Source organism: Octopus sinensis, linkage group LG4 (genome assembly GCF_006345805.1).
Source record: "Octopus sinensis linkage group LG4, ASM634580v1, whole genome shotgun sequence".
NCBI lineage: Eukaryota > Metazoa > Mollusca > Cephalopoda > Octopoda > Octopodidae > Octopus > Octopus sinensis.
The window spans coordinates 93,670,886-93,698,240 of record NC_043000.1 but is presented as its reverse complement, the minus strand read 5'-3'; the positions used below and the strand labels follow the sequence as shown (position 1 = coordinate 93,698,240).

General features: G+C 31.9%; 1 protein-coding gene across 6 annotated transcripts in view; it reads right to left on the bottom strand.

Moving 5' to 3' along the window:
* LOC115211031 (myocyte-specific enhancer factor 2C) overlaps positions 1-27,355 on the bottom strand; it is a 226,189-nt gene that overhangs the window by 119,235 nt on the left and 79,599 nt on the right. For 4 of the 6 annotated variants that reach the window (XM_036502245.1, XM_029779882.2, XM_029779884.2 and 1 more), the window contains one exon: positions 4,212-4,235. The exons of the other annotated variants lie outside the window; for them this stretch is intronic. In XM_036502245.1, the coding sequence (XP_036358138.1) occupies positions 4,212-4,235 (24 nt within the window). The remainder of the gene's footprint in view (positions 1-4,211; positions 4,236-27,355) is intronic. 6 annotated transcript variants of the gene reach the window in all.

The following is a 27,355-nucleotide window of genomic DNA, read 5'->3' as shown; positions in this document are numbered from 1 at the left end:
TATATGAAATATATATATATAAAATATTTTACTATAAAATTGGATTAATCCTAAATCTGATTTTTTCCCTGTAATTTGGATTTATTCCCTAATATTATTATTATATATATATATATATATATATATATATATATATATATATATATATATATATATATATCATATGTGTATATAAGTGTGTATGTGTGTGTGCGTGCAAAGTATACCCAATAGATAATGGCAGTAAAAATATTAACAATTACATCCCAACAACAGCAGCAGCACCAAAAAGAACAACCATAATAACAATAGTCATTAGTAAAAACTATTAGAAAAACTCTTGCAATGATGGTGATGATGATGATGATAAAAGTAAGTGGTGATGGTGCTGACTTTTGGCACCAAATATTGGCATTGGGGTGTATAAGGTGATGTTAGTGAACTACCAGAGGAAGATATTCCACATTACTTCCAGCAGTCACCGCCAAAATATTCAAGAGTTAAAAAAATATGTATATTTTTAAATGTTAAATTAAAAAGAAAATAACACAAAATTTATAGTAACAAAAACAAAAAAAAGATGTCAATATTACAAAGACATGAAATTTGTTGCGAAAGTAAATCGTAAACAGAATATATAAGTTTGTACATCTATGTGTATATATATATACACACATTCATACATACATACATACGTACATATTCTTTACTCTTTTACTTGTTTCAAACATTTGACTCAGGTCATACTGGAGCACTGCCTTTAGTCGAGCTAATCAACCCCAGGGCTTATTCTTTGTAAGCCTAGTACTTGTTCTATTGGTCTCTTTTGCTGAACTGCTAAGTTACGGGGGACGTAAAAACACCAGCATTGGTTGTCAAGTGATGGTGGGAGGAGAAACAAAGACACACAAATACACACACACATATGATGGGCTTCTTTCAGTCTCCATCTACCAAATTCACTCACAAGACTTTGGTCAGCCCGAGGCTTTAGTAGAAGACAATTGCCCAATGTGCCATGCAGTAGGACTGAACCCAGAACCATGTGGTGGGTAAGCATACTACTTACCACACAACCACTCCTGCGCTTATATATATATATAAATCTGTGTCTATATATATGTATGTACATATATATGTATATGAGTATATATACATATATATATATAATTACGTATATGTATTTATTTATAAGAAAATGAGGTTACAAAGGAATGAACGATTATCTTATGAGCTTCATTAGCTTACAGCTGTTTCTAGTGGACTCATAGTTGAGTGCCTGAGAGACACATTATCTACATACATGTGTGTGTGTGTTTGTGATTACACTAGAATAAGAGAGAAAGAAAGAGAGGAATATAAAGAAGACATCATACAAAGCAGTTATGCATGGTGAAGAAATTTTTGTGTATAATTTAAAAACTTAGGACAAAGCCACAAAAGTATAGCCAATTAATTTAACTCCTAAAATATTAGTAGTATTTGTTTGATCAACTTTGAAAGGATAAAAAGCAAAGCTAAATCTGATGGTATTTAATTAAAAGCAAAAATATATATATATATACAGAGGAATACATCTAAATTTTTAGATTTCTGTTATTATTCCATCAACCCCAGAAGCAAATTTAAGTTTGATAGATTTCATCAACTGAGGATATAACAAAACATTTTATCCTGTCGTCAAAGTATTCAGTTATCCAGTCTAATACTTACCAGCGTATCACTGGTACTTATTTCACTGAATCCCAAAGGAACATGTGTATACTGAAAAATTTTACCCAAAGATAAGCTGTAATGCTGAGTGTAGAGCGAAGTATCCATCTGCTAAGTATGATCCAAGGATCCAATATATATATTTGTTGTCCACGGAGCTAAGCCCTTTTTGGATGCAAGTTCATCAATCACTCTGTGACTGGAAATATACTTAACTGCATTATATATATATATATATATATATATATACACACATAATTTAAAACTGCTTGATTTGGCTCCATGCCACTTCAGGTTTTGCAGACCCTTTCCTGGATTTCTCCATTTGGCAATCCAGATGCTTGACAGGGTCGGGCTCCTGCTACAGACCCGTATAATTTGATGTAGCACAGACCCAAATCTTACTGCTTTAAATAATACATTAATATATATAACTCTGATTGAATGTGCTGAGTGCACTTTCCTTTTGTTTATATATATGTATGTATATATATTACCCATAAATTGAATGGAGAGATACAATTGACAATCCAATAATTTATTTATATTATAATATAACATAATATACTATGAATATAATATAATATGAGATAACATAAAAAATCATTAAAAAACCAAACAAGCCAACAATTTGTTTCGACTTATATACATTATTTGATTTATAAACAATTCAATTCACTATGGTTTAAATACACAACTGAAAGAGCTATAGTTTTATGCTTTTATGATACTTGAACAAGCATATTTATAAGAAGCACCATGGTATCTTAAAGCAATCTTTCAGGCTCTGTTTGTGTGTTACATGGCATATTTTTTAAATATGCCTATCGAAGTATCATGAAAGCATGAAACTATTCATAGTTTCTTTCAGTTGTGCATTTAAATTGATATATATATATATATATTGGTAAAAATAAATGATGACAATGGAGATGATGGTGGTGACAGTGGTGGTAATGATAGTGGTGGTGGTAGTCATAATGATGATGGTGATAATGATGATGGTGTTGGTGGGGGATTATGATGTGAATAACAATTATTTTTTGGGGCGCAGTTTTTCTGCTTATTTGTATACTATATCTGATGGAATGTGGGTCAACATGATCAAAACCCCAGTATCTTACAATGAACATTGAAACAAGATAAGACCTGGATGTGAATTTGAACTAAGATCTCAAAGCAATAAAAACTAAATTATACTGCAATGGCAAGACTAAAAATGACTTTCACTTGCCTTGTACACAAAACAAAGAATTTTTGTTTTCTTTTTTTTTTTTTTTACTTTTCTTATAAGGAATAAAAAGCAGAGTAAACTTATCTGGCCTCACCCATCCCTGTATGCATAACTGGTACTAAATTCATCGACTGAGTGGAGATGAAAGGCAAACTTTGGTTTTGAGTAGAAATTAAACACAAAGAGAAGACAGATGGATATAAATGAAAAGAAACAACGGCAAGGCAAAAATGAATCTGAAGATCTACCATTACTGTTGACTTAACAACAACAAAAACAACAAGAACAACATAAAGAGCAGTAACATCAATAATAATAATAATAATAATAATAATAATAATAATAATAATAATTGTAATTTTCTGTTAATAATATTTATAATGGTAATTATTTCGTTTTCTCTATACAGACGTTCAATAATATTGTAAAGGAGAGGTTTATAGTCAATTGCAAGCAGCCCTAGTATTTTACTGGTACTTTATTTTTATCTTCTAGCATAAGGATGAAAATAAAAGTTGACCCCAAGAATTTAAATGTGGAGATTTAAAATAAACAAGAACAACAGCAACAAAAAAACTGAGAAAACAACAACTATAATAATAATATAATAATGATAATAATAATAATTTTTGACAAAGACCTAAAAGTCTAAAACTCACAGAGAAAGAGGAAATCGAAAGTTGTGTGTTATTCATACATTTCCTTGGGGCCATTAGCGCATTAAGTTAAGCCATTCCAACCAGGAATTGAAGATAATAACAACGACAACAACAACAACAATAATAGATGACAACGACAACAACAATAATGAAAATTTAAATAATGATAATAATAATTAAAATAATAATTATAGTGATAATAATAATAATAATAATAACAAAAATTAGGAATACGAGTAAAAGGAATAAAATTCTTGGATAGAGTGAGGAGGATTTTTAAAATGAAATAAAATTTTTAAAAAATTGCAAAATAAGTAAAAAAAAAAAAATTTAATTGTAAAAAGAAAACAACAAAAACTTTTATAAAAAAAAGGAAGAAATCTATGTGCAGTCTACGAAAAAAAAAAAAACAGAAGGATAAGCAACTTTAAAGAGAAAAAAATGTTTTGAAAAATACAAAAGTAAAAAGGTAAATAAACAAAAATAATAATTATAATAGTAATAATAATAATGATAATAATAATAATAATAGTAATAATAATAATAATAATAATAATAATAATAATAATAATAATAATAATAATAATAATGATTATAAAAAAAACAAGCAAACAAACTATACTCACGCTGAAAGTCCGTCGAGCTGTGCACTAGAAAAAGATAATACGACTACTTACAAATCTTAACCAAGTCTTTGAGAAAACCAGAACAAAATATATCTAAAACCAGGGCTGGGGAGATGAGGAGGAGGAGGTGTAGGAAGAACAATTGTACAGGGTGGGTAAAGTGGGAAGGAGGGGGAATAGTATCAGATATTACAGAGAGAGAGAGAGAGAAAGAGAGAGAGATATGCAAAAGTAAGCAATTAAAATACTGAAATAAACAGATGGATACATATCATTATAATTCATGAGGTACACGTAGAACAGCTAGAATCTGATTAATAATGTATCGATTAATTTCTTGTACATTCTGGTAGATTCAAGCATGAATATGCTGATCGCTTTTGTTTTATATCACCGGAGAATATCTCCCTTCAGGCAATGTGTGTTTGTAAGAGATCAGATAGATTCATTGATGTTAAGTAACTCTTAAGTCACTGTAATGTTTTGGCCTCATTTTGTGTCTCTTCAGTCAAAGCTACTCCCAGATCAATGAATCAAACAGGTGTACAGGCCCTTGTTTATAAAGATCAGTAAACAAATTATTTACTGAAGTGTGCTGATGCCTGCCAAACTGATAATAAGGCATGAGGTGCACACTGAAGAATGGGAATCTAAGCAGTTACGTATCTGTTCACTCAATACATTCAAAGATGAATATGTGAACCACTGTTATTTTTAGTCATCAGAGAACATCTCCTTTCTTTAGACAACATATGTTCAAACTACAATTCATTCATTTAAAGGAAAATGCTCAGAATGTATGTTGATGTAAAGAAAATGTTAAGAGATGTCTTCCAATGAAGAAAAACAACAGTAATCAACATATTTTGAATATTTACATATTAAGAATGAATAGATACGTAATTAAATATAATTATGTCTTAATTAATTACAAGGTCACCAAAGTCATTGGGAAATGATTAAGGCTGGATCCAGTGTGAGGGCTGTGTGACATTTATATCTCTTTCTCTCTCTCTAGGGTGTAAAGCGAAAATCAAATGACATTGGTTCCAAAAAAAAAAAAAAACTAAGAAATCGATCAAAACTAATTCACTGAGAGCTTATATAAATCTTAATTAATTAATTAATTAATCAATTAGTATATTTTTCTGTACACCTCTCTCCTATGCAGGTAATAACTCAAAAGCGATGAAAGATAATAATTTCTAAGTTATATTTAAATTACCATTAATTTATGAAAATTAAAATATATATATAGATTAAAGATGAAAAAAAATGAAAGAGAAAATACAATGGTAATAATAAGGAAAGAAGATATAGACTTCTAAAGACATTCAAAGCCCGATTTCAAGAATGGTGGGAAGGGTGGCAAAAATAACAAAACAAAAATCAAAAATAGCTTTTAAGAGCTTCTATTATATCATATAAGAATCTACTGTCAGATAATGTGAAGCTATTCAATTATATATACATATACATCTATATATCTATCTATATGTATGTATATTTTATACACACACACACAGACATATGCACATATATACATACATGTGTACATAGACATGTACATACACATATCTACAAACAAATTCGCACTTACATATATTCACATGTACATGTACACACATATTCATAAATATATATATATATATATAGTGTGTTTGTGTGTGTATATATATATTTAAATATACTAAGCAATAAAGGGTTTAGCAACGAATTGCCTTACCACATACCCAATTAGTAGAAGAAATAGCTATAACTCTTTGACTGCTATTTCTAAATTCGGTATGTGGTAAGGCAATTCGTTGCTAAACCTTATTGCTTAGTATTACTTAAATTTTCCTCGAATGAGGCTTTTACATGCCGAAGACTACTTGGTGTAATTGATAATTATTCCAAATTAATTAATTTCACCCTTCATTATTACGGATAACTATATTTAAATATATATATACTCACACATATATCTGTATATATACATATATAGATATATGTATATACATGTATATACATACATACATGTACGTGCATACATACATATACACATGCATACATATACACAGACACCTACATATATATATATACACACACATTCACACACTTCTATACATATATACAACTGATACATAATTATCACTGGTCACGTCTATTTACATAGGTATACATATAAAAATCCAAGAGTGGATGCATATATATATATATATATATATATATATATATATATATCATATATATGTCTGTGTGTGTGACTGTATATTTGTATGTATGTATATATATATAATATATATATATATATATATATGTATATATAAGTTGGCTGTCTGCTTCAGCAGAACTAGACCTCTTCATGTACCTATAATGAGATCTTTTCTAGCATGAGATCTCATATAACTTTTGAGCCCTGAAAGGCATTTGAAGAGCTGATCACAAATGCTGCAGCAATGTCTCATTTCAGCATTGGCTTCATTTTCTGCTTGTTTATTATGGATATTCAAGTGTCACTTCAATCCTCCATGTGACTTGCAGGGTTTTTGACAAACATGGCATTGAAATTGGTCATCCAGAATGAAATCACAACAGTTCATGTGTGCCTTACTTACTTATATATATGTGTGTGTGTATGTGTGCGTTTCTATATGTATTTGTGTGTGTGTGTGTGTGTGCGTGAGTATTTGTGTGTACATACACATATTTCTGTTTGTTTGTGTGTGTGTTTGTGTGTGTATTGCATAAGAAGTTATTTGGCGCAGGAGTGGCTGTGTGGTAAGTAGCTTGCTAACCAACCACATGGTTCTGGCTTCATTCCCACTGCATGGCACCTTGGGCAAGTGTCATCTACTATAGCCTAGGGTGGACCAAAGCCTTGTGAGTGGATTTGGTAGATGAAAACTGAAAGAAGCCCGTCGTATACATGCATATATATATGTATGTGTGTGTATATGTTTGTGTGTCTGCGTTTGTCCCCCGACAACCGATGGTGGTGTGTTTGCGACCCCATAACTTAGTGGTTTGGCAAAAGAGAATGATAGAATAAGTATTAGGCTTCCAAAGAATAAGTTCTTGGGTCAATTTGCTTGACTAAAGGTGGTGTTGCAGCATGGCCACAGTCAAATGATTGAAACAAGTAAAAAGAGTAAAAAAAAAAAAAAAGACGTGTATATATACATATACATACATATGAAATTGTAATAAAAGTCAATAATATGACTTCCCCTTATCAGAAATATCCATCCATGTGTGATGATTCAATAAATAAATCGTTTAGCTTCAGAAAAGTGTCTCCTTAAGCTATACCCACAGTAGGATTCCAACATAGTACCACTTCAATTACAAGTGCTACTTCTACTTGTGGAAAAGTACAGCTACACAGAAGACCCTTTTAAAGTTAAAATATTTAGATCAGAACATGAAAAATCTCTCTCATGGATGAAGGACTATGTCCAATGATGCTATGTGCTTTTAATCCCTTTGTGGAGTTGTAGGGATACTGCCATGTCAAATGACGTACCTTGGTATTCTTTATACCTGGTGGAGCCAATCTCTTTCCAGGTTTCAATACAGTTGAATTCTTACAGAAGAGAAAGTGACAAGCAGGAAGAATGAGAGAAAGAAAATAAATGACCCAACACAGGACAATTGAATCTAATGATTGAATCCCAATGTTTGACATCATGATTCCTTCACAGACATCCATGGCCTACCAGATTAGGATTTATTCTCTGTTTCTGTGGTGTCCAGCAGATGGACAAGATGAATCTACCCTCAATGGGGAACCAGTCTATCACTGTCAATATTCACCATAAGTGGAACTGAACACAGCACCTAAAGCTAACAAAGTAACACACACACACACACATATGTATACATACATTTGCTCCTTTCAGTTTCCTTCTAACCAAATCCACTTACTTTGCTTGGACTGAGGCTATAGACCACTTTTATATATAATACATATGCACACACACATGATGGGATTCTTTCAGTTTCCATCTCCCATAGCCAATCACAAGGCTTGGCCACATACTCTGAACCCAATAGCCATGGCCTTCCTAATTTCATTTAACACAGCTATTCTATTAACCTAAATTTTTAAAGATAACACTTTTGCGTAATGCTTTAAAAACATACTTTTAAAGCAAAAGGAATTTTATAAATTGTTATTTTATATTTATTTATATAATTTTACAAATTATTACTTAAAATTTTTTCACGTTTATTGTTTTACTTTTTTTATTTATTTTAGTTTTTTTCTGTGTAATGATATACAATAAAGTCATGAGACAGGAAAAGAGAGAATATTTGCAATAGAGTCGAGTAAATATGACTTGCAAAAAGTCACAGACCAATATGAAAAAAAAAAAAAGAATTTACAGTACTTAAATGTAAATTATTCTGTTTTATTAAATATACTGATTGTTATGTTGTATCATATGCAGAAAAAAAAAAAACTAAAGTTTGGTACACAAAATATATTTAGTACAATATTGTTGTCATTGTTATTGTTGTCAATAGTGGCAGTGATGGTATTGATGTTGTTTATTGTTGAACAACCTTGGTAAGTTCTGTTTGAAAAATAAATTTTTGCAGAGATGGGACCTGATAAAGAAAGTCATTCGACCTTCTAGCTGTAGCCGTCATGTCTCTACTGCAGATACACTGTCTAAAGGTTTGCTACTGAACCCTTTCGTTACCAACCCGCCTGAAACCGCCTCTGGCTCTGAGTACAAATGTTCTGTTTTTGTAAGTTTTGAATTAAAATCTTCCACCAAACCTTAGTCACAATTTATGTTCCTAACACTAGCTTAATGATAACTAAGTTAGTTTACTAAATTCTTTGTTATATTTAAAGTAAGTGAAAGAAACACAGAGCATCTCAAAATAAATACATTAACAAAAGGATTTTTGACCTTTTAGCATTTCAAATGACCATATCTGGCCCAAATATTCTACCTTATTTTATATTCAAACTGACCAGATTCAGCTTCTCAAGTATTCATTATGACATCATTCTAAATATAAACAATTATATCATCGAAATCTTAAAGCTGTGAAACAATGCATGATTAATCAAAATAATGTGAATAAATAAGCATTACACTTGGTAGAGTAATCTGAATGTTAAAGGGTTAAACATGTTGAAACTATGTAGGCCTGACAGAACCCTTAGTTTTGTCTGGCTGAGAACATGGTAACTTCTTGAGGGCCAGTGCTAAAGTTAAATGAACCTGATGTAATCTGAAGTAGCCAATGATAGGAAGGACATCTAGTTGTCAAAGACAATAATAAACTTAATAAATGTTCCACTGAGACATGGTACCTAGCTTGGAGAACAACAATGCCAAGTGAAAACTGACTCGATCAATGATGATTCATCCACCCATACCAGCAAGGAAAACAATCACAAAACCTGAACTCAATGTAGTCTGTGAAGTGGTTGGTGTTAAGGAGATCTAGTTGTAGAAAGGGAGCCAAATTTAATAAAGTTCCTTTGAGATGCAGTCCCCATCTCAAAGAACAGTAACCCACAAATAAGAACTGACTTGGTCTATGACGATGTCACACAACCCAAACCAACAAGGAAAGCAAAGTACAAAAGTCATGATGATGATGATGAGGCCACCTACAATGCCACTGCCAATGATGATGATAATGATGCTTAATAATGACGCTGATGACTGATGATGATTGATGATGATGATGACTGATGATGATGGTGACTGATTATGATGGTGACTGATTATGATGGTGACTGATGATGTTGGTGACTGATGATGATGGTGACTGATGATGATGGTGACTGATGATGGTGATGATGATGATGACTGCTGATGATGAATGATAATGACTGAAGCTGATGATTGATGATGACTAATGGTGATGAAGATAACGATGATCCCTTTTATTTGCAAGATCGTAGCAATATCATTTTACAGAGATTTAGTCATTACCGCTGACCAAGTTAACTAACCACACAGACACACACAAACCCTAATTAGTTTACTCATTACACTCTGTGCTGTTTAGCAAACAAAAATCAACACATCAAATAACAATATGAATATAAAATTTTCTAGGTGCAATCCCATGATCATTCATGACCAAAGGGGTCTTAACTCTTTATATGTATGCCTGTATAAGTGTAAGTATATATATGCGTCTGTTCATGCACGTGTGTATATCTGCAAAGTTATAATGAGTTGGTGTTTAACAACATATAATTAATTGAGTTCTTAATTTACTGTGAATAGATATTTTTGATGTTCTCTACATCATCTTTCACTATAGAGACATACACACACACACTCACACACACACACACACATCCAAATACAGAGAAAGGGGGCGGGGAAGAAAGACCAAAATAGCTCAGTACTCTTCTAAGAAAATAAATGTGGTCAGAACACATGAACTGTTGTTTTGGCTTTAGTAGGGAGGCAGATTTGAGGCAGTTACGAAATAGTCGAGGAGACAGACGGAAACCTAAATGAGAGCAATGCAGAGATAAAAACAGAGAGAAGGGGGCAAACAAGCAAAGCAGAGAGAGAGACAGAGAGAGAGAGAGAGAAAGCAAGAAGCAAAGAAACAAGAAGAGAATTATCATGAAAGTATCTAATAAAGAAAGTTATAGACAAAGAGAGAGAGAGAGAGAGAGAGATAGTTGTATAAACTAAACAAACATTCACAATCTACAATATAGGAAAATGATTCAGTTTATGTCTATGAGAGGAATCTAGATAGCATTGATGGAAAGGAGGCCTTCATTTAACAAAGAAGAGACGGGTGCATAAAGATTATATATATATATATATATATATCTTTGCAGGTATGTGTGTACATATATACATATATGTAGATGTTTATGTGTGTGTGCGTATATATATATACATATACATATATATATACATATACATATATATATACATATACATATATATATATACATATACATATATATACATATACATATATATATACATATACATATATATATATATATATTATATATATATATATCTTTGCAGGTATGTGTGTACATATATACATATATGTAGATGTTTATGTGTGCGTGCGTATATATATACATATATATATATGTACGTATACACACACACACATATATATATATATACAAAGATATATATGCAAGTATATGCGTACATATATATGTATATATATGTGTATATATATATATATATATATGTATACACACACATACATACATATTGATATAAATATATATACATGTATATGTGTGTATGTGTATATATATGTATGTATGTATGTATGTATGTATGTATGTATGTATATGAGACACAAAATGGAAAGGCTAAGAGAAGAAAAGAAAACAAAAACAAAAAGAAATAGAAAAATTTTGGCTAGAAACCATAATTCTAGTTTATTGAAGAATGCTAACATAGTATATTATAGAAAGCAAGGTCACTAATTCTGTAGGAAGAACACAGTGAGAACTCTTGTGGTGATTGGTTGTTAGAGAAAGGAGAGAGAGAGAGGAGATTGAGAGAGAGAGAGGAGAGTGAAAGAGAGAGAGTAGATTAAGGAAATGTGAAAGAGAAAATTTTAAAGTGAAACAGAAAAGAGCAAAATCAAATAAATTTGTAGGCAACGTTAGTTCACTTGTTAAATAAGTAAGCATTTAGCCATCAGAAACACTGCCTTGTTGTGCAAATTCTCAAGATAAGGAACTGCATAACTAAGTCTTCATTGGATTACCATAAAAGACCAGAGCCGTTTTAGCATTATTATAGGCCCCCAGTGAAATCAATGTATTGGGCCCTATAGTATTTATTAACTGAAAGCCACAAAATACATAGATCTGAATTGGGTCCTGAGAGCTGTGAGGCCACCTGAGTTACAGCAAAAGACACTATGTTAACCATGGGTAAATAGGTTGCCTATCTAAGTGGATTAAATACTGTCAATGACCCGACTAACAGGTTTCAACCAGAAATTAGAATAATTTGCTGGTAAAAAGGGGAGATAATCATGAATCAAGTGGTAGACAAACAGTCTCAGATTAAATGTTTCTTAGGTCGACTTTGCTCTTCATCCTTTTAGTCATCACCATGGTTGGTTTAATGTCCACTTTTCCATGCTCGCATGGGTCAGAAGGAATTTGTTGAGGCTGAGTTTTCTATAGCTGGATGCCCTTCCTGCTGCTAACCCTCACCTGTTTCGAAAGCAAGGTAATATATCCCCACAACCAGCCACGCTTATCACTAAGTACTTGGAAATGAAAGACAGGGCTTTTTATGATGGTGACAGTAAGACGCACCCATATATATATGTATACATACATATATATGTGTATATAGGTGTCTTTTCATGTATTAATCCAAAATTGAGATGAACACGAATTTTTCAGCTTGAAAAATTGCTAAGATATTTTCTCAACACGAAACCAATGGTAGCCTTAATGCACAAATAAAGAATCTTTATCAACCAATGCGGTATTGAGCACTCATTCTTATTGTGTGACATTTAAGTATATATATATACACATGTATATATACAAATATATATCTATATACACACTCAAATGTATATGATAAGCTTCTTTGAAAACTCATTCATCACAATGTCTCAGTTGGCTTGGGACTATAGAGGAAGACACTTGTCCAAGGTGCCATGCAGCGGGACTGAACCCAGAACTATGTTATTCGGAAGCAAACTTCTTACCATGCCTGTGCCTTTAAGTAGGCTTTTAAGGGTTTATAAAATAAACTGCCAATCAAGGGTTCAGTTGATTTAATTGACTTACACGCCCCCCCCTCTCCTCTGGCATTCAGAATATAAATGAACATAAAATATTGATGGAAGGTTTTAATTTAGACCAGTTTTAAAAACAGGAAGTTTGTACCATTGAACCAAGAGCAGTTTCAGGTGGGATGATATCAGAAGGGTTAAATTAGAAATTATTATTGTTATTATCATAATCATTTTATTGTTATTATTATTATTATTATTATTATTATTATTATTATTATTATTATTATTATCAGCAGCAGTAGGGCTGGTAGTGGTGGGTGGTGGTGGTGGTGGTGGTGGTGGTGGTAGCAGTTTAGTCCTGCAGCAACTCCAACTGTCATTATGAATTAGTTATCAGGAATGTACAGAATCTCCTCCAGGCAGACCTTTTTCATGGATGGCTGCCTTCTGATCAGAGACTGTGTGGTGTGCATGTGTGTGTAGGTGTGTTCTCTGTGTGTGAAGTGCTGTTGTGCTTCATGAGGGAAAAATAAAAACAGAAGCTGAAACTGCAGAACAGATCAAGGATAACTTTCAGAACACTTAAGGCACAATATTTCATAACAATTCACACACACACGTGGACTGTACATAGGTACATATATGCATATGTATGTATAATTTAATATGGTCCATTACAGATAAACCAGAATTACTTCAAGTTTCATATCTACTTAAAATTTTAACTAATTAATCCTCAGCTGATAAAAAAATTATCAACTTCTTGAAAGAAATCTAGAATCATACGCCAGTATGGACATTAAATGATAATGATATATATATATATATATAATATATATATATATATATATACACACACACACACACACACACATATATATACACACACAATATTTATTCATTAATGATCAGTATGAATTCGTATCTGTATATGAGGTTTCACATTCGCAATTTACCCCCCGTATTGAGCACACGTTCTACTGCTCATAAATACTATTGCATGTATGTATGTTATGTATGTATGTATTTATGTACGAATGTATGCATGTATATATGTGTATATATATGTATGTGTATATATATTATGTATACATAAATACATATATATGCATATATATATAAAATATATACACACACATATATATATACATATTTATATACTTACACATATATATACATACACATACATACCTAGACATATGTAAACATACATATGTATATACATACATATATGTATACACATACATATATGTATACAAATATATATACCTACATATATATACATATGTATATATACATACGTATATAATATATATATATATATATATATATATATATACACACAACACACACACACACATATATATACACACACAATATTTATTCATTAATGATCAGTATGAATTCGTATCTGTATATGAGGTTTCACATTCGCAATTTACCCCCCGTATTGAGCACACGTTCTACTGCTCATAAATACTATTGCATGTATGTATGTTATGTATGTATGTATTTATGTACGAATGTATGCATGTATATATGTGTATATATATGTATGTGTATAATATTATGTATACATAAATACATATATATGCATATATATATAAAATATATACACACACATATATATATACATATTTATATACTTACACATATATATACATACACATACATACCTAGACATATGTAAACATACATATGTATATACATACATATATGTATACACATACATATATGTATACAAATATATATACCTACATATATATACATATGTATATATACATACGTATATATATATATATATATATATATATATACATATGTATGTATATATATATACATACACATGCATATACACACACACACACATATATAATGGTACCCACAGGGTTAGTAGTTAGATAACTAAGAGTTTGCTTCAGATGTCTTGTTAACAAGAAGGAAGGCCAATAATTCTGCTTATTGGATGAGCTATATTCCAGGGAGAAGGAATAAGCCATTTTCTGAGGCAGGCCAATATGGTATGAGCCATTGACCATGTAAGGTGATTTTGGTCAGTAATTCAGCCCAATCTTCTAGATTTAGGAAAAAAAAAAAACAAACAAAAAAAACCCCTGCAGTGAAATAGATAAATATATAAAGAAAGGAAGAAAGAAAGAAGTAAATAAATAAAACAGAAATGACTTGCTTTAGTTTTTCACCATCAATGAGCTTCCCTGTAATGATATACAATTTAGAACACACTGACATGCTATGTCCTTCCAGGTTTACAAAGGTTGTGTTAGCAATGTAGAAGAGGAGAACATGTTTCATTACTATTGTTTGTTTGCATTTTTTTTTTGTGTTTTTTTTTTTTGTCTTTTGTTTCTGGCAGAGTAAAAAAAAACTGTTAAGTTGTAAGGTCAGAAATAGGATGTGGAATCAAAGAGAATTCTATGGAGTTTATACTAAAAGGTAAAAAAAAGAAGAAAAAATGTCTTAAAAATGTAAATATATCATCATAGTGATTATAGTAGATAGGGGTGGAATGGTAGAATATATATATATATACATACACACACACACATAAATATATTTATATATAAACGTACCTATATACATACATATCAACATGCTTATATATATATATGTAAACACAACTACATATATAAACACATACACACACATACATATATATATATCAATGAATTAAAAAACAATATCTAGGTAATATATTACTGCACTGTTTACATTATTGTTCATTCTGAAAATGCTAAATGCTATTCAGTTGTTTAGTTATAAACAGAATTGGTGTATCACTTTCTCAAAGGTACAGATATACAAATGAACACATATTTGATAGACACAGATATATGAAGATAGATATATTGACAAAGGAAAAGCAATGTTCCTGCTTATAGAAATAAGCTGATCTTAACCTGAGAAAATGACTGCCCTGTTAGTAGAAAACCAAACAGTATAGAATTATTACCAACTCATCAATGTGTTTACATTTGTAACAAAAGTCTTCCCCAGGTTGAGTTTCTGGTAGCATCGGAAACTTAGGTGCAGCTAAGGACAACAACCTAACCTGGATCGCGCTCAACATTGAAGTTGATATCGCCAGCACCATGTGCTCATAGATGCTTAGGAAACTTTTGCCCAGGATCTTCATGCCATCATTTTTCTCTTCTCTATGTTTGTCAGATCTAACTTTGAATACTGATTTTAACTTTTGGCAAAAAGTCAACAATTTCAGAGTACGGCTAAGTCAATTACATCAACCCCAGTGCTTAAATGGTACTTATTTTATTGACCACAAAAGGATGAAAGGCAAAGTCAACCTCAGTGGAATTTAATCTCAGAATGTGAAGACAGACAAAATATTGTTAAGCATTTTGCCCAACACACTAATGGTTCTGCCAGCTCGCTACCTTAGATCTCATTCTGAATATTCCTGCTCACTATGGTCTCATAGCACAAAGCAATATGACACATGACAAGAAGAACCCAAGAGCCAGATTATCAAAACAGAAAAGAAAAGGAATAAATGACATGACAGGCCTTAACTATTGTTATTATCTCAAAAGTTTTAAATTCTACTCTCTCAAAATCCACCACATCATTTGCCCCATGTGAAAAATATTGTATTAAAATTGTCCAAACAATGTTGGTATTAAGTTCACAAGTCAGTCAAAATTTGGTCTGCCCGACAACCATAAGCCCCCAACAAAAAATCCATCTCACATCACATAGCAATATTGTGACACAACTTTTTTTTTTTCACATCAGCCACCTTTGTCTTATTCAACATTATTATGAGAGAAATCAATAGAGAAAAAAACCCTATTAACATTCAACTAATACCTGGATAAATTCTTCCAGGAACTACTAGACAAACCACCAACACTTGGAAATGTTTTGACAAACAACGACTATCAACTTGAGTGGGATGTAATGTCTTAAAACCTGACTTAAAAGACAACTTTAAGTGGTACTACTGAGTTTGACATGGCCCGGGCCAACAACAAGTAAAGTATATCTAATTTAATCTACAAAAGTTCTTGGGACACCTAAATTCTAAAGGACTTAAGCTTCATCTTTGGACAATCTGACTGCATAAAGAATAAATAAAGACAACTTTCTGCAAATTTACAGACTTCATAAATTTAGTCAATAACCGAGACTGAAAAATGAAAAATATAAAGAAGAAAATTTTCTTCATTTTCATTTGATTTCTAGAGTTGATTCAATTTAACTTAAAACTTTTATGTTACTCACTGTTTGTGAGTGGCAGATACAAAGTAGAAAATACTGTATCAAATATTGGCATAAACAAATGTGAATGATATAAAAACCATAAATATAAATTGATTTCTTTGACAGGTGATGGTGTTTTTTTTTTTTTTTTTTAAGGATAGCTTTATTTAGAATCAATAAAGGCTTAAAGAAAGTTAACAGAAAATTTAGTTATGCAATGATATGTGCATGTAGCACAAGGAGACAGTTTGTTGACTGGCTGAGTGAGAACTAATGCATCTCCGGCAGTTTGAAAAGTAAAGTTACAATTTTATAATCTTCTTAGGGAAAGAGCTTTAAATGTATGTCTACAAGAACTACTTTAGGGGACACAGATACTTTAAATTTGGCAGATACTTTGTTTTGCAGTAATTTAAAAATTGATTGCTGTGAAGACTGTTTATAATGTAGATACCAAGTGAAAGAGATGTCATTTCAAGAAGACAAAAGGAACTCATATGGCATCTGCTCTTCAGGGTGTGTCCGTGTTTGACCTCTTAAAGCTGTATCTAATTAGGCTTCGGTTAGCCCGGGGCTATAGCAGAAGACTCTTACCCAAAGTGCCACATGGTGGGACTGAACTCGAAACCATGTAGCTAGGAAGCAAGCTCCCTAACCACACAGCCATGCCCGCGCCTACCCATTTCTAGGTTAAAATCTGGCCAATGTTAATTTTGTTTTTCATTCTTCTGTGGTGGTCAATAGATTAAACAGGAGTCATTTTCTTGATGGTGATTTAATTATTCCCTTTCACTAAATCAACTGTTTACTTTTTGCTTAGTACCTACCTAAGAAGTCGATATTTAATAATAAACACAGTTTATCAGAGACTAATACAAGTTGTTGTGTATTTTCTTTGTTTTTCTTAAATATCCTTTTTTAGATTTAATAAATATATTTAGATGTATGAAATGAGATGATCATATAAGAAAAAATGAAAGAAAATAAAATTGTTTGGATACAAACAGGAAGAACCTAATTGGTTGTGCAACAACACCAAGAAATGGAGGAAAAGGAAGTGCGTAAAGAACTTAGGGTTGGCTTATGTCTTGGAGAGTTAGGATGGCATGGCTAAGTTTTACTGCATAGCCATAGTCTATGTACGCTATAGATTTTGACTGATTAAAGTAGATGGGCTTATAATTTGTGACACTTTAATTTCTTGAAAAATATTTCATTGAAAACTTCGTAAGATATTTTATGCTGAAGTATAATAGTTGTATCTTTTGTAATCAGGATTTCAAACTTTATATTATTCCAGTCATAATTTTGCATAAGGATATGGCTTAATTAATATTTTTCAATTTGCTTCATTTTTAATGACTGGCATAAACTGGTTCTACACCTGCTGCTCTTACTTAACTAGGTAGTCTCCGTGTTGTTTCACCACCTGCTAGAAACAATTGGTAAATCACCCTCATAATCCACACAACCATCTTATTAAAAATGAAAAATAAAAAGACTTAATAGATAATATAGTCCTAAATATACTATGAGTAAAGTAAAGAACTGTCTTGAGTTCTAGGACTCATAGGATTGGTTACCCAGATTCCATAGTGTATAAGGACCAAGATCACAACTTTCCTCCTGAATAAGATGCCAGACTGTCACAGAGTGATATAGAGGTGAGTGGATTGGAGCAATATGAAATGAAATTTTTAGCTTGAGAACACAATGTACTGCCTGGTCTGGAAATCGAAACCATAATCATGCAATCATGAGTTTAAAACCCTAATCTCTAAACTACACACACCTTCACTTAGATATACTTCACCATCTTGTTTGGGAATTGAAATCATAATCTTGCAAATGTGAGTTCAACACTCTAATCTTTAAGCTACACAAACTTTCATTTAGATATATTATGCTTCACCGCCCTGCTTGGAAATTGAAACCGCAATCTTACAATCATGAATGCAACATCTGAATCACATAGACAAAGAAAGAAATCAACATAGTGATGAGGCAAAACATTGAGCAGACCACTGTTTTTGATCACTGGCCTGCTCAATAAGGAAATAAAGAAATGAACTAGGGTTAAACAAGAACCGCAACTCTTATTTTCCTTAGTGAAGTGGTTAACAATAAGAAGGGCATCCCAGAGTACAAAACACCACCTCCAACAATATATAAATGCACAGATTTGCAAAAGCCAAATCTTCCTACTGATGGTGAAATACAAAAAGGCATGTGAAAACAATATAGAAATGTTTAGGATTTCTTTTTTTTTTTTTGCACAACGTTTTTCATTTTCTTTTTTTTTTACTAAATTCCAGAACTACTCTAAATAAAAATAAACAAAAAAAAACATTGAAAAAAAAAAAGAACTTGACATTTTCCTTCATGAAAATTGGTTTAGTGTTTCACATTTCCAACAGTGGTCTTTTGTCTAAATGAAAATGTGGAAAGGATAAAACAATTTGATAATGTATCTAACATGCTAATTCTAAAATGGAAGAATTTAAATTATGAACTATATGTGTATATGTGTGTGTGTGCATGTGTGTATTTATATATAGTTGCATATATATATATATATATATATATATATATATATATAGAGAGAGAGAGAGAGAGAGAGAGATAGATAGATAGATAGATAGATAAATAGATATTGACATATATATGTATGAATGTATATACATACATAAATACATATATAAATGTATAAATACATATATATATATCAATATATACATATGTATATATATATATCAACATATACATGTGTATATATGTATACATGTATGTATGCATATATATCTATATATATATACACTGAGATAGAGACGGAGTACTAGAGTAGGGATACATGCATTAAATGTATTTAAAATTACAAATATAGAAAAATTACACAATACATATTGGACTCACTTTTAAAATTTGAAATGGCAAAAATTAAGGCCATATGAAGAAAAAAGACATGTTGAATATATAATGAGCAACATACTTTAGTTGTTACAGATAGAATAAAATAGCACCACAGTTTATAGAAATAAATCATGGAAAAGTAAAAACAGAGACAGAGAGCAAGCACTCAGATTTATTACAACAGGTATATGTAGATATATATATTTCTGTTTGTTTGTACCTTTCTCTTGTACACTATACAGACTCAACATATGTATTAATGAAAATGGAGTTCTACTATGTATACATAGAAATATGATTATGTGACTTATACGTGTATTCATTGTTCAACCCATGCCAGTAAGGGAAATAGGCGTATGAAGATGATGATGATGTATGCATTTATGTATATACATATATGTATATATACATGTATATATAAGCATATATATGTCTATATATATGCATATATATATTTACATATATGTATGTATATCTACCTATCTGTATATATATATATATATATATATGTATGAATACATGCGTATATATTTGTTTTTAGATATATTATATATATATATATATATATATGTATATATGTAGTAAAACCCAAAAAACGAAGAACAAACTCAAGAAAACAACAACATGAGGACATGGTACATGCAAAGTATTAGCAGACACTCAGGGGAAGAGAGAAAGGTGGTTTTACGTTTCGAGTAAAGCTCTTCTTCAATGCATATATATGCACACACACACACACATATATATATATGCATATATATGCATATATATAAATGTATATATATATATATACAAACACACACATTTATATATGCACACATATATATATATATGTGAAAATATGCATATATATGTATATATATGATTACACACATACACCTAAAAAGGTCTATAAAGAAACTTGCAATATTCACTTATATACTCGTTAGTATAAAATGCAACATACACATGCACACATGATATATATATATGAATACATATAAACATACATACACTCATATACACAAATAGGTACACATTAAAAAAAAAAATTCAATGTATCAAGTGCATTGCTAATAAAAGAAGATATTGTGCTATTTTCAAACCAACGCCAACTGACTGTGAACCAATGCTTTAAGCACACTAGCAAGTGTGTGATGCATACAGAACAATCCCAAAGGCTATGGTCGGTCTAGAGTTATGGATTCCTAGAATTAGTAGTTGATAAGTTCTGTTATTTAGGTGACCTTATCAGCATAGGGAAGATGGTGGTGCGGAATGAGAGCTACCCTATATGTATGTATACATGAGTGTGCATATGTGTATAAACATATACGTACATATATTCTAACATACATACATGTGTGTGTGTGTGTGTGTGTGTGTGTGTGTATGTGTATGTATATATATATATATATATATCTATATATACACACACACAAATTGCTTTCTAGTTTTTCTTTATTTTGTGGTATAATACATTTGGGCATACACACATAATATATGCATGTATATATATGTATATCTTTCTTCATATATATATATATATATATCTGAAGAGAGAGATTAATTTTCTTTCTCTCTCTCAAAGATGACTCACAAAATATTATTATTAGACCGTACGAAGCTGATATTCTACTAATGATGAGCATACACTACACACACACAACTACTCAAAGGTCCAGTGGGATGTATAAAAGTAAAGCAAAGCAACAACTACATTCTTGTGTCCCTACTCATATTTTGTAAACAGTTCTTCTCTTAACACAAGAAATTTTCCATTCTGTTGCAAGTCTATAAGTCATACAGGGTGGAAACATGCAAGGTAGTATATAGTAGTTTTGGTTGTTTTTTTGCCTTCAGTTTTACTTTCCTCTCCTGAGAAAACTGCATTAGTCTATCGTTATACAATATATTTCCCTTGTTTCTGACAAGTTATAATAACTACCATGCTTTAACCAACAAATCTCACACATTTTAACTCTTAAATTCCAGTACAGTACTGTATAGGACTGCATCAGTCAGCCACTTTTGAAATGTAAGCTATCACTAGAGTCATACCAACCTTGTTTACATTCATTTTGAAGAAAAGGAGGAAAGTGTAACCCCATCTTCTATCATTCCCTTTCTGTCCTGAACATAATCATTACAGAACTGAGCACCTGATGCAAAAAAATTTCAACAGGTTATTAAAAATTAAGATTCTGAAAGAACACTAGTCACAAGTAGGGATAATTTTGTAATATGTCTTTTTTTAAGTAAAAGATTAGTTTAGTGGCATAAAGAATTAAAATGATGTTGCCGCCCATGACCAGCTGTAATCAATGAGGTCCATGATGAAAGGTATTCCAATTGTAATCATCTTGACTTTATATTTCTATTCAGACATTATCTCTAAGAAATATGCTATCCAATGTCTATTTGTTGTTTTGTTTTTAAGTGGAAGATTTGGCTGTTCTTTCTAGTTATTTATGTGGCCACACTGAGGGATTTTATTTTCATCATGTACTTCTGTGATGGAGTATTTATCATTAAAATCTAGAAATGAATCCCCTAAGAATTCCTGATATTAAACATTAACATCAAATTCATATATCACATAGACAAGTAAAGAAAACAATATTGTCATGCCAAAGACTTCTCCATAGCATTAACAAGGAAACCAAAATAGTTTTGAACCAGGAATGAAAATACTGAACAGCAGAGTTAGTTTACTAAAAATTCTACCCTGCACTACAGGAAAGATGTAAAATGATTTCAATTTCAAGCCTATTTAACTTGAGTTCAGATTCCACTATGAGGATGTTGTTGAGCCATCCAGCAGAGTGAATTAGCAAATTAATTTCATGCAGTTCTGTGCATCAAGAAAGAGTTCCAGAAATTTTATCTACTTTAGCCCTTTCAATACCAACCCGTCTGAAAACGCTTCTGGCTCTGTAGTACAAATGTCTTGTTTCCCTAAGATTTGATCTTAAATTTTCCACCAAACCTTAGTCACAATTTATGTTCCTAACACTAGCTGAATGATAACTAAGTTATTTTACTAAATTCTTTATTATATTTAAAATTAATTGAAAGAAACACAGAGCATCTCAAAATAAATACGGTAATGAAAGGGTTAATGGAGAATGTATACATGGATGGGAAGAAATATTTCCATTTTTATAAACACTTGAAAATTATATTTATGTTGTTTACAAAGATTAGTTACAGAGCATCGTATGTGCAAACAGCTATTTTATTATCATTTACCTGGTTTTTCTGTTTCTCAACACAAAATGCAACTGATGTATTACTGACAACAAACTTTTATCCATTTCCAAAAAGTTTAAAAAGAAAGTTTCATCTCAAAAGTTACTTTATATATATATATATATATATATATATATAACAGAAAACATTTACAAGAATAATAAATGCATATTCTTAGTTGCCATATTATTCCAGATACTGTTAATATTCGCCACCCCAAACCAACCTGCAATGATTTCATTATAAAGCTAATATTAATTAATCCAACCACCTCCCTTCCTCACTGCACTTCCCTGCTATAACTCCAAATATAAATTATGCTCAAGCACTTTCTGTCATTAACACTAACGAACCAATGCCCCCCACTGCCACCCTATCATACATGAACCATATGCAACTTTAAGATTTAAGAATAAATAAATAAATAAATATATGAATAAAATCAAATAAAATCAAAATAAACAACAACAACAACTACATAACCAGTGGAGAAAACCAAAGTGTAACAATCTTCAAAGAATGCAGAAATCTCTATCGAAAAGACAAGACCAACCATAATTAAAGGAATGCTGGGAAATGGGGAAAAAAACTAAAAAAAAAAACCAGAATTTATTATATTTTTTTTTCAATATACAAAATAAATGAACAAAATTGTTTTACTCTTCTTCCTTCCTTGTGTCCTGCCAATAGAATAACCCTGCTCCCCACCCCATAACAACTAAACCATCACCATCCACTCGTCAACTACCTCGGTTTCCCTTCTGTTCTATCATCCACAACTCATCGAATTTAACATAATGATGCAACACTATCAAACAGGAACTCATAGTAGTTTTGTTTATTTCCTTTTGGGTATTCTTTTTTACTTTTCTTTTTTCTTTTTTTTTTAATTTCTCAAAAATTCTATGATGCCAATGATGATGATGATGATGATGAAATGTCTAGAGAATAAATATCACATGAATAATTTAAATAAATAAAAAGTAAAAAAAACAATGAGAGAGAGAGACAGAAAAGAAGAGAAACAGAGGGAAAAATGTGTGTTGTATGTTGTTGTTGTTGTTGCTGCTGCTGCTGCTGCTGCTGCTGTTGGAGAGAAAGAATTCTTGAGGGCAATCAAACATATGCTGACTTCACAACTAAAACACATTTAGTTTTTAAGTTAAAGACAGAATACTAAAGCCAGCCACCTCAAACATTTTAATAATAATAATAATAATAATAATAATAATATAATAATAATAGTAATCCTTTCTGCTATAGGCACAAGGCCTGAAATTTGGGAGACCAGACAAATTGATTACATTGATCCCAGTACTCGACTGGTACTTATTTTACTGATCCCAATAGGATGAAAGGCAAAGTCGACCTAGGCAGAATTTGAACTCAGAACAATAATAATAATAATAATCCTTTCTACTAAAAGCACAAGGCCTGAAATTTTGGGGGAGGAAGTAAGTCAAATGCATCAGCCCCAGTGCACAACTGGTACTTAATTTATCAACCCCAAAAGGATGAAAGGCAAAGTCAACCTCAACAGAATTTGAACTCAGAACGTAATGATGGACTAAATGTCGCTAAGCATTTTGCCCATCATTCTAACGACTCTGCCAGCTTGCCACTTTAATAATGATAATAATAATAATAATAATCAAATGCCCTAATGCAGTACCAGACAGTAGCTCTCATGGCTTCTTATCTTAACTGATTGGAAGTGTTATCACATACATTGCTTTGTCTTGGTATAAAAGATAGGCTACAGCAAATATTCTGCTCAATACCACAGATTTACTTGTCAGTTTCTTGACCATGACCAGGTGAGCATGTCCCTTAGTGGTTGACGATATGTGCATCTCTGATCAGGAGCAGAAGTAGTGGGGGAGCATCATAGCCATGTGTTGAGGGGGATTCTTTGGGATTTGAATAATTCATCTCTGGAAACATGGGTGGTTCGTTCAACATCCTTAAACAACCCTTATTCAGAGACCTTTTGAGTGGGATGGACTACTCGACCTGAATTCTAAGTGGGCCCCACCTGCAAGGTCATGCACTGTTTATCTTGATATGAGACCATTATGTTGTGCACATATGGTTGTAATGCATGTGCCTGATGTGCCCTTATCAAACGAGTAGTCATGATAAGTACACTGAGCTTCGTACATTTTAACAGTGTCACTTTGATGGCATGCACTGCTCTCTCACTCAATAATAATAATAATAATAATGCTTTCTATTATAGGTACAAGACCTGAAATTTTGAGGGAGCAGACAAGTTGATTATATTGACCGCAGTGCTCAACTGGTACTTATTTCTTCAACCTCAAAAGAGATGAAAGGCAAAGTTGACCCCAGTGGAATTTGAACTCAGAATTTAAAGAGCAGGAAGAAATGCCACAAAGCATTTTGTTTGATGCTCTTCCAATTCTGTTGATTTGCTACAATTCATAATTAGAAAAAAATAGGAAGAGCTCATTAAATAAAGTAGTCTTAGATACACTATTCGTAAAAACAGGATGAAATGGTCATGGCTGGAAAGCTTTTGATTGTAAATCTGTTCAGTCAGGTCAGATCTGGCATTGAATAACAACAGATTCAACAATAAAAACACCAATGAGAACGGCCAAAGGAAACAAAGCATGAAGTTTGGAAATAACAAAATTAATAATTTATACCCTGATATATAAATATATATCATAGCATATATATGCATGTGTGTGTGCTTATATGTATATATACTTATACTTCATATTGATCTATTTTCTGGTGTTTTCAGCTAGGGTATGATGAGCCTGCAAATTCAAGCTTTTGCAAAATTATCTGATACAGATGGGTTTTTCTTGAAAATTTTTCTGATGCCAACCCTTCAAGCATTTTTTAGAGTATTAGGAGATCTGGAATTGCTCAAAATCTACATACAGGCAGCGGTTGGAACTGAACATGCGTTTTGAGAGAGTTTTACAATTTCTCGGGTATGTTAAGTTGAAACTGTTGATGAAACCGTTGATGGTACAGTGGCATAGGTAGGAGGTTGGATGGGGTAAGAATATGAGAAGAGAGAGAAAACTAGCAAGTGAGAGGGGGAGAGAGAGAACTGGTTGATTGAGAGAGAAGGAGAGAGAGAACCAGCAACTGAGAAGGAGAGACAGAAGCAGGGAATTGAGGGTACATCATGAATTTGAAGAACTTGGTCCAACCAAACTTTGAAATATATTTTAAGTGTGTGTGTGTGCACGTGTAAGAGAGAGAAAGGGAGTGAAAGAGAGAAAGAAAGAGAAAGAGAGAGTGAGAGAGAGAGAGATAGAGAGAGAGAGAGGATTGCAGTTACAGAATGAATTTGAAAATTTTGTTCCAACCAAATTAAAACAATTTCTTTTTTTGAAAAATGTCTTTGTATATGCACCACAATGTGTGTGTGTGTGTGTGAATGTGTGTGTGTGTGAATGTGTGTGTGCACATGCATTCTTGCGACTGTGGAGGTATTTACAACAACAGCCTACTGCTAACCCGAAAAGTGAAGTGATTAGCAGTGTGAGTCCTTACTGAATAATGGAAACAGATAGGCAAAAGAGCCTCAAAGAAACAGTTCTGACATGAACTAATCTCATTTGTTCAGACTTGATCCATTTACAGTTCCCACACTTCTCTTGTCCGCCCTCACTGCCTTACTGGCTTTACGGTGCACTTATTCGCAAACAGAAGGAGGGAAAGGAAAGAACTTAGAGCGCACAAATAAATTCTGTGGAAGATCATAAGTGTAATTTGGCAAATATGCCACTGTTAGAATATATGTTATATGTTGGTGCAGTAACACCCATTAATATCATCTCGGCCGTCACCGTTGTCTCATGTAAATCTAACGGACATTGTTTACCTTCGACACTTCAGATATAGTCGATATCAAATACGTTGTTGAAAGGAATAAGCAGCGAAAGGACAAAAGTAATTACTGCAGCGGAATTCTTCAAGAGATATTCTGAAGTTGGTAATGACATGAGATTACGTTTTAAGGAACATTAAGAATGACAATAGTGACAATA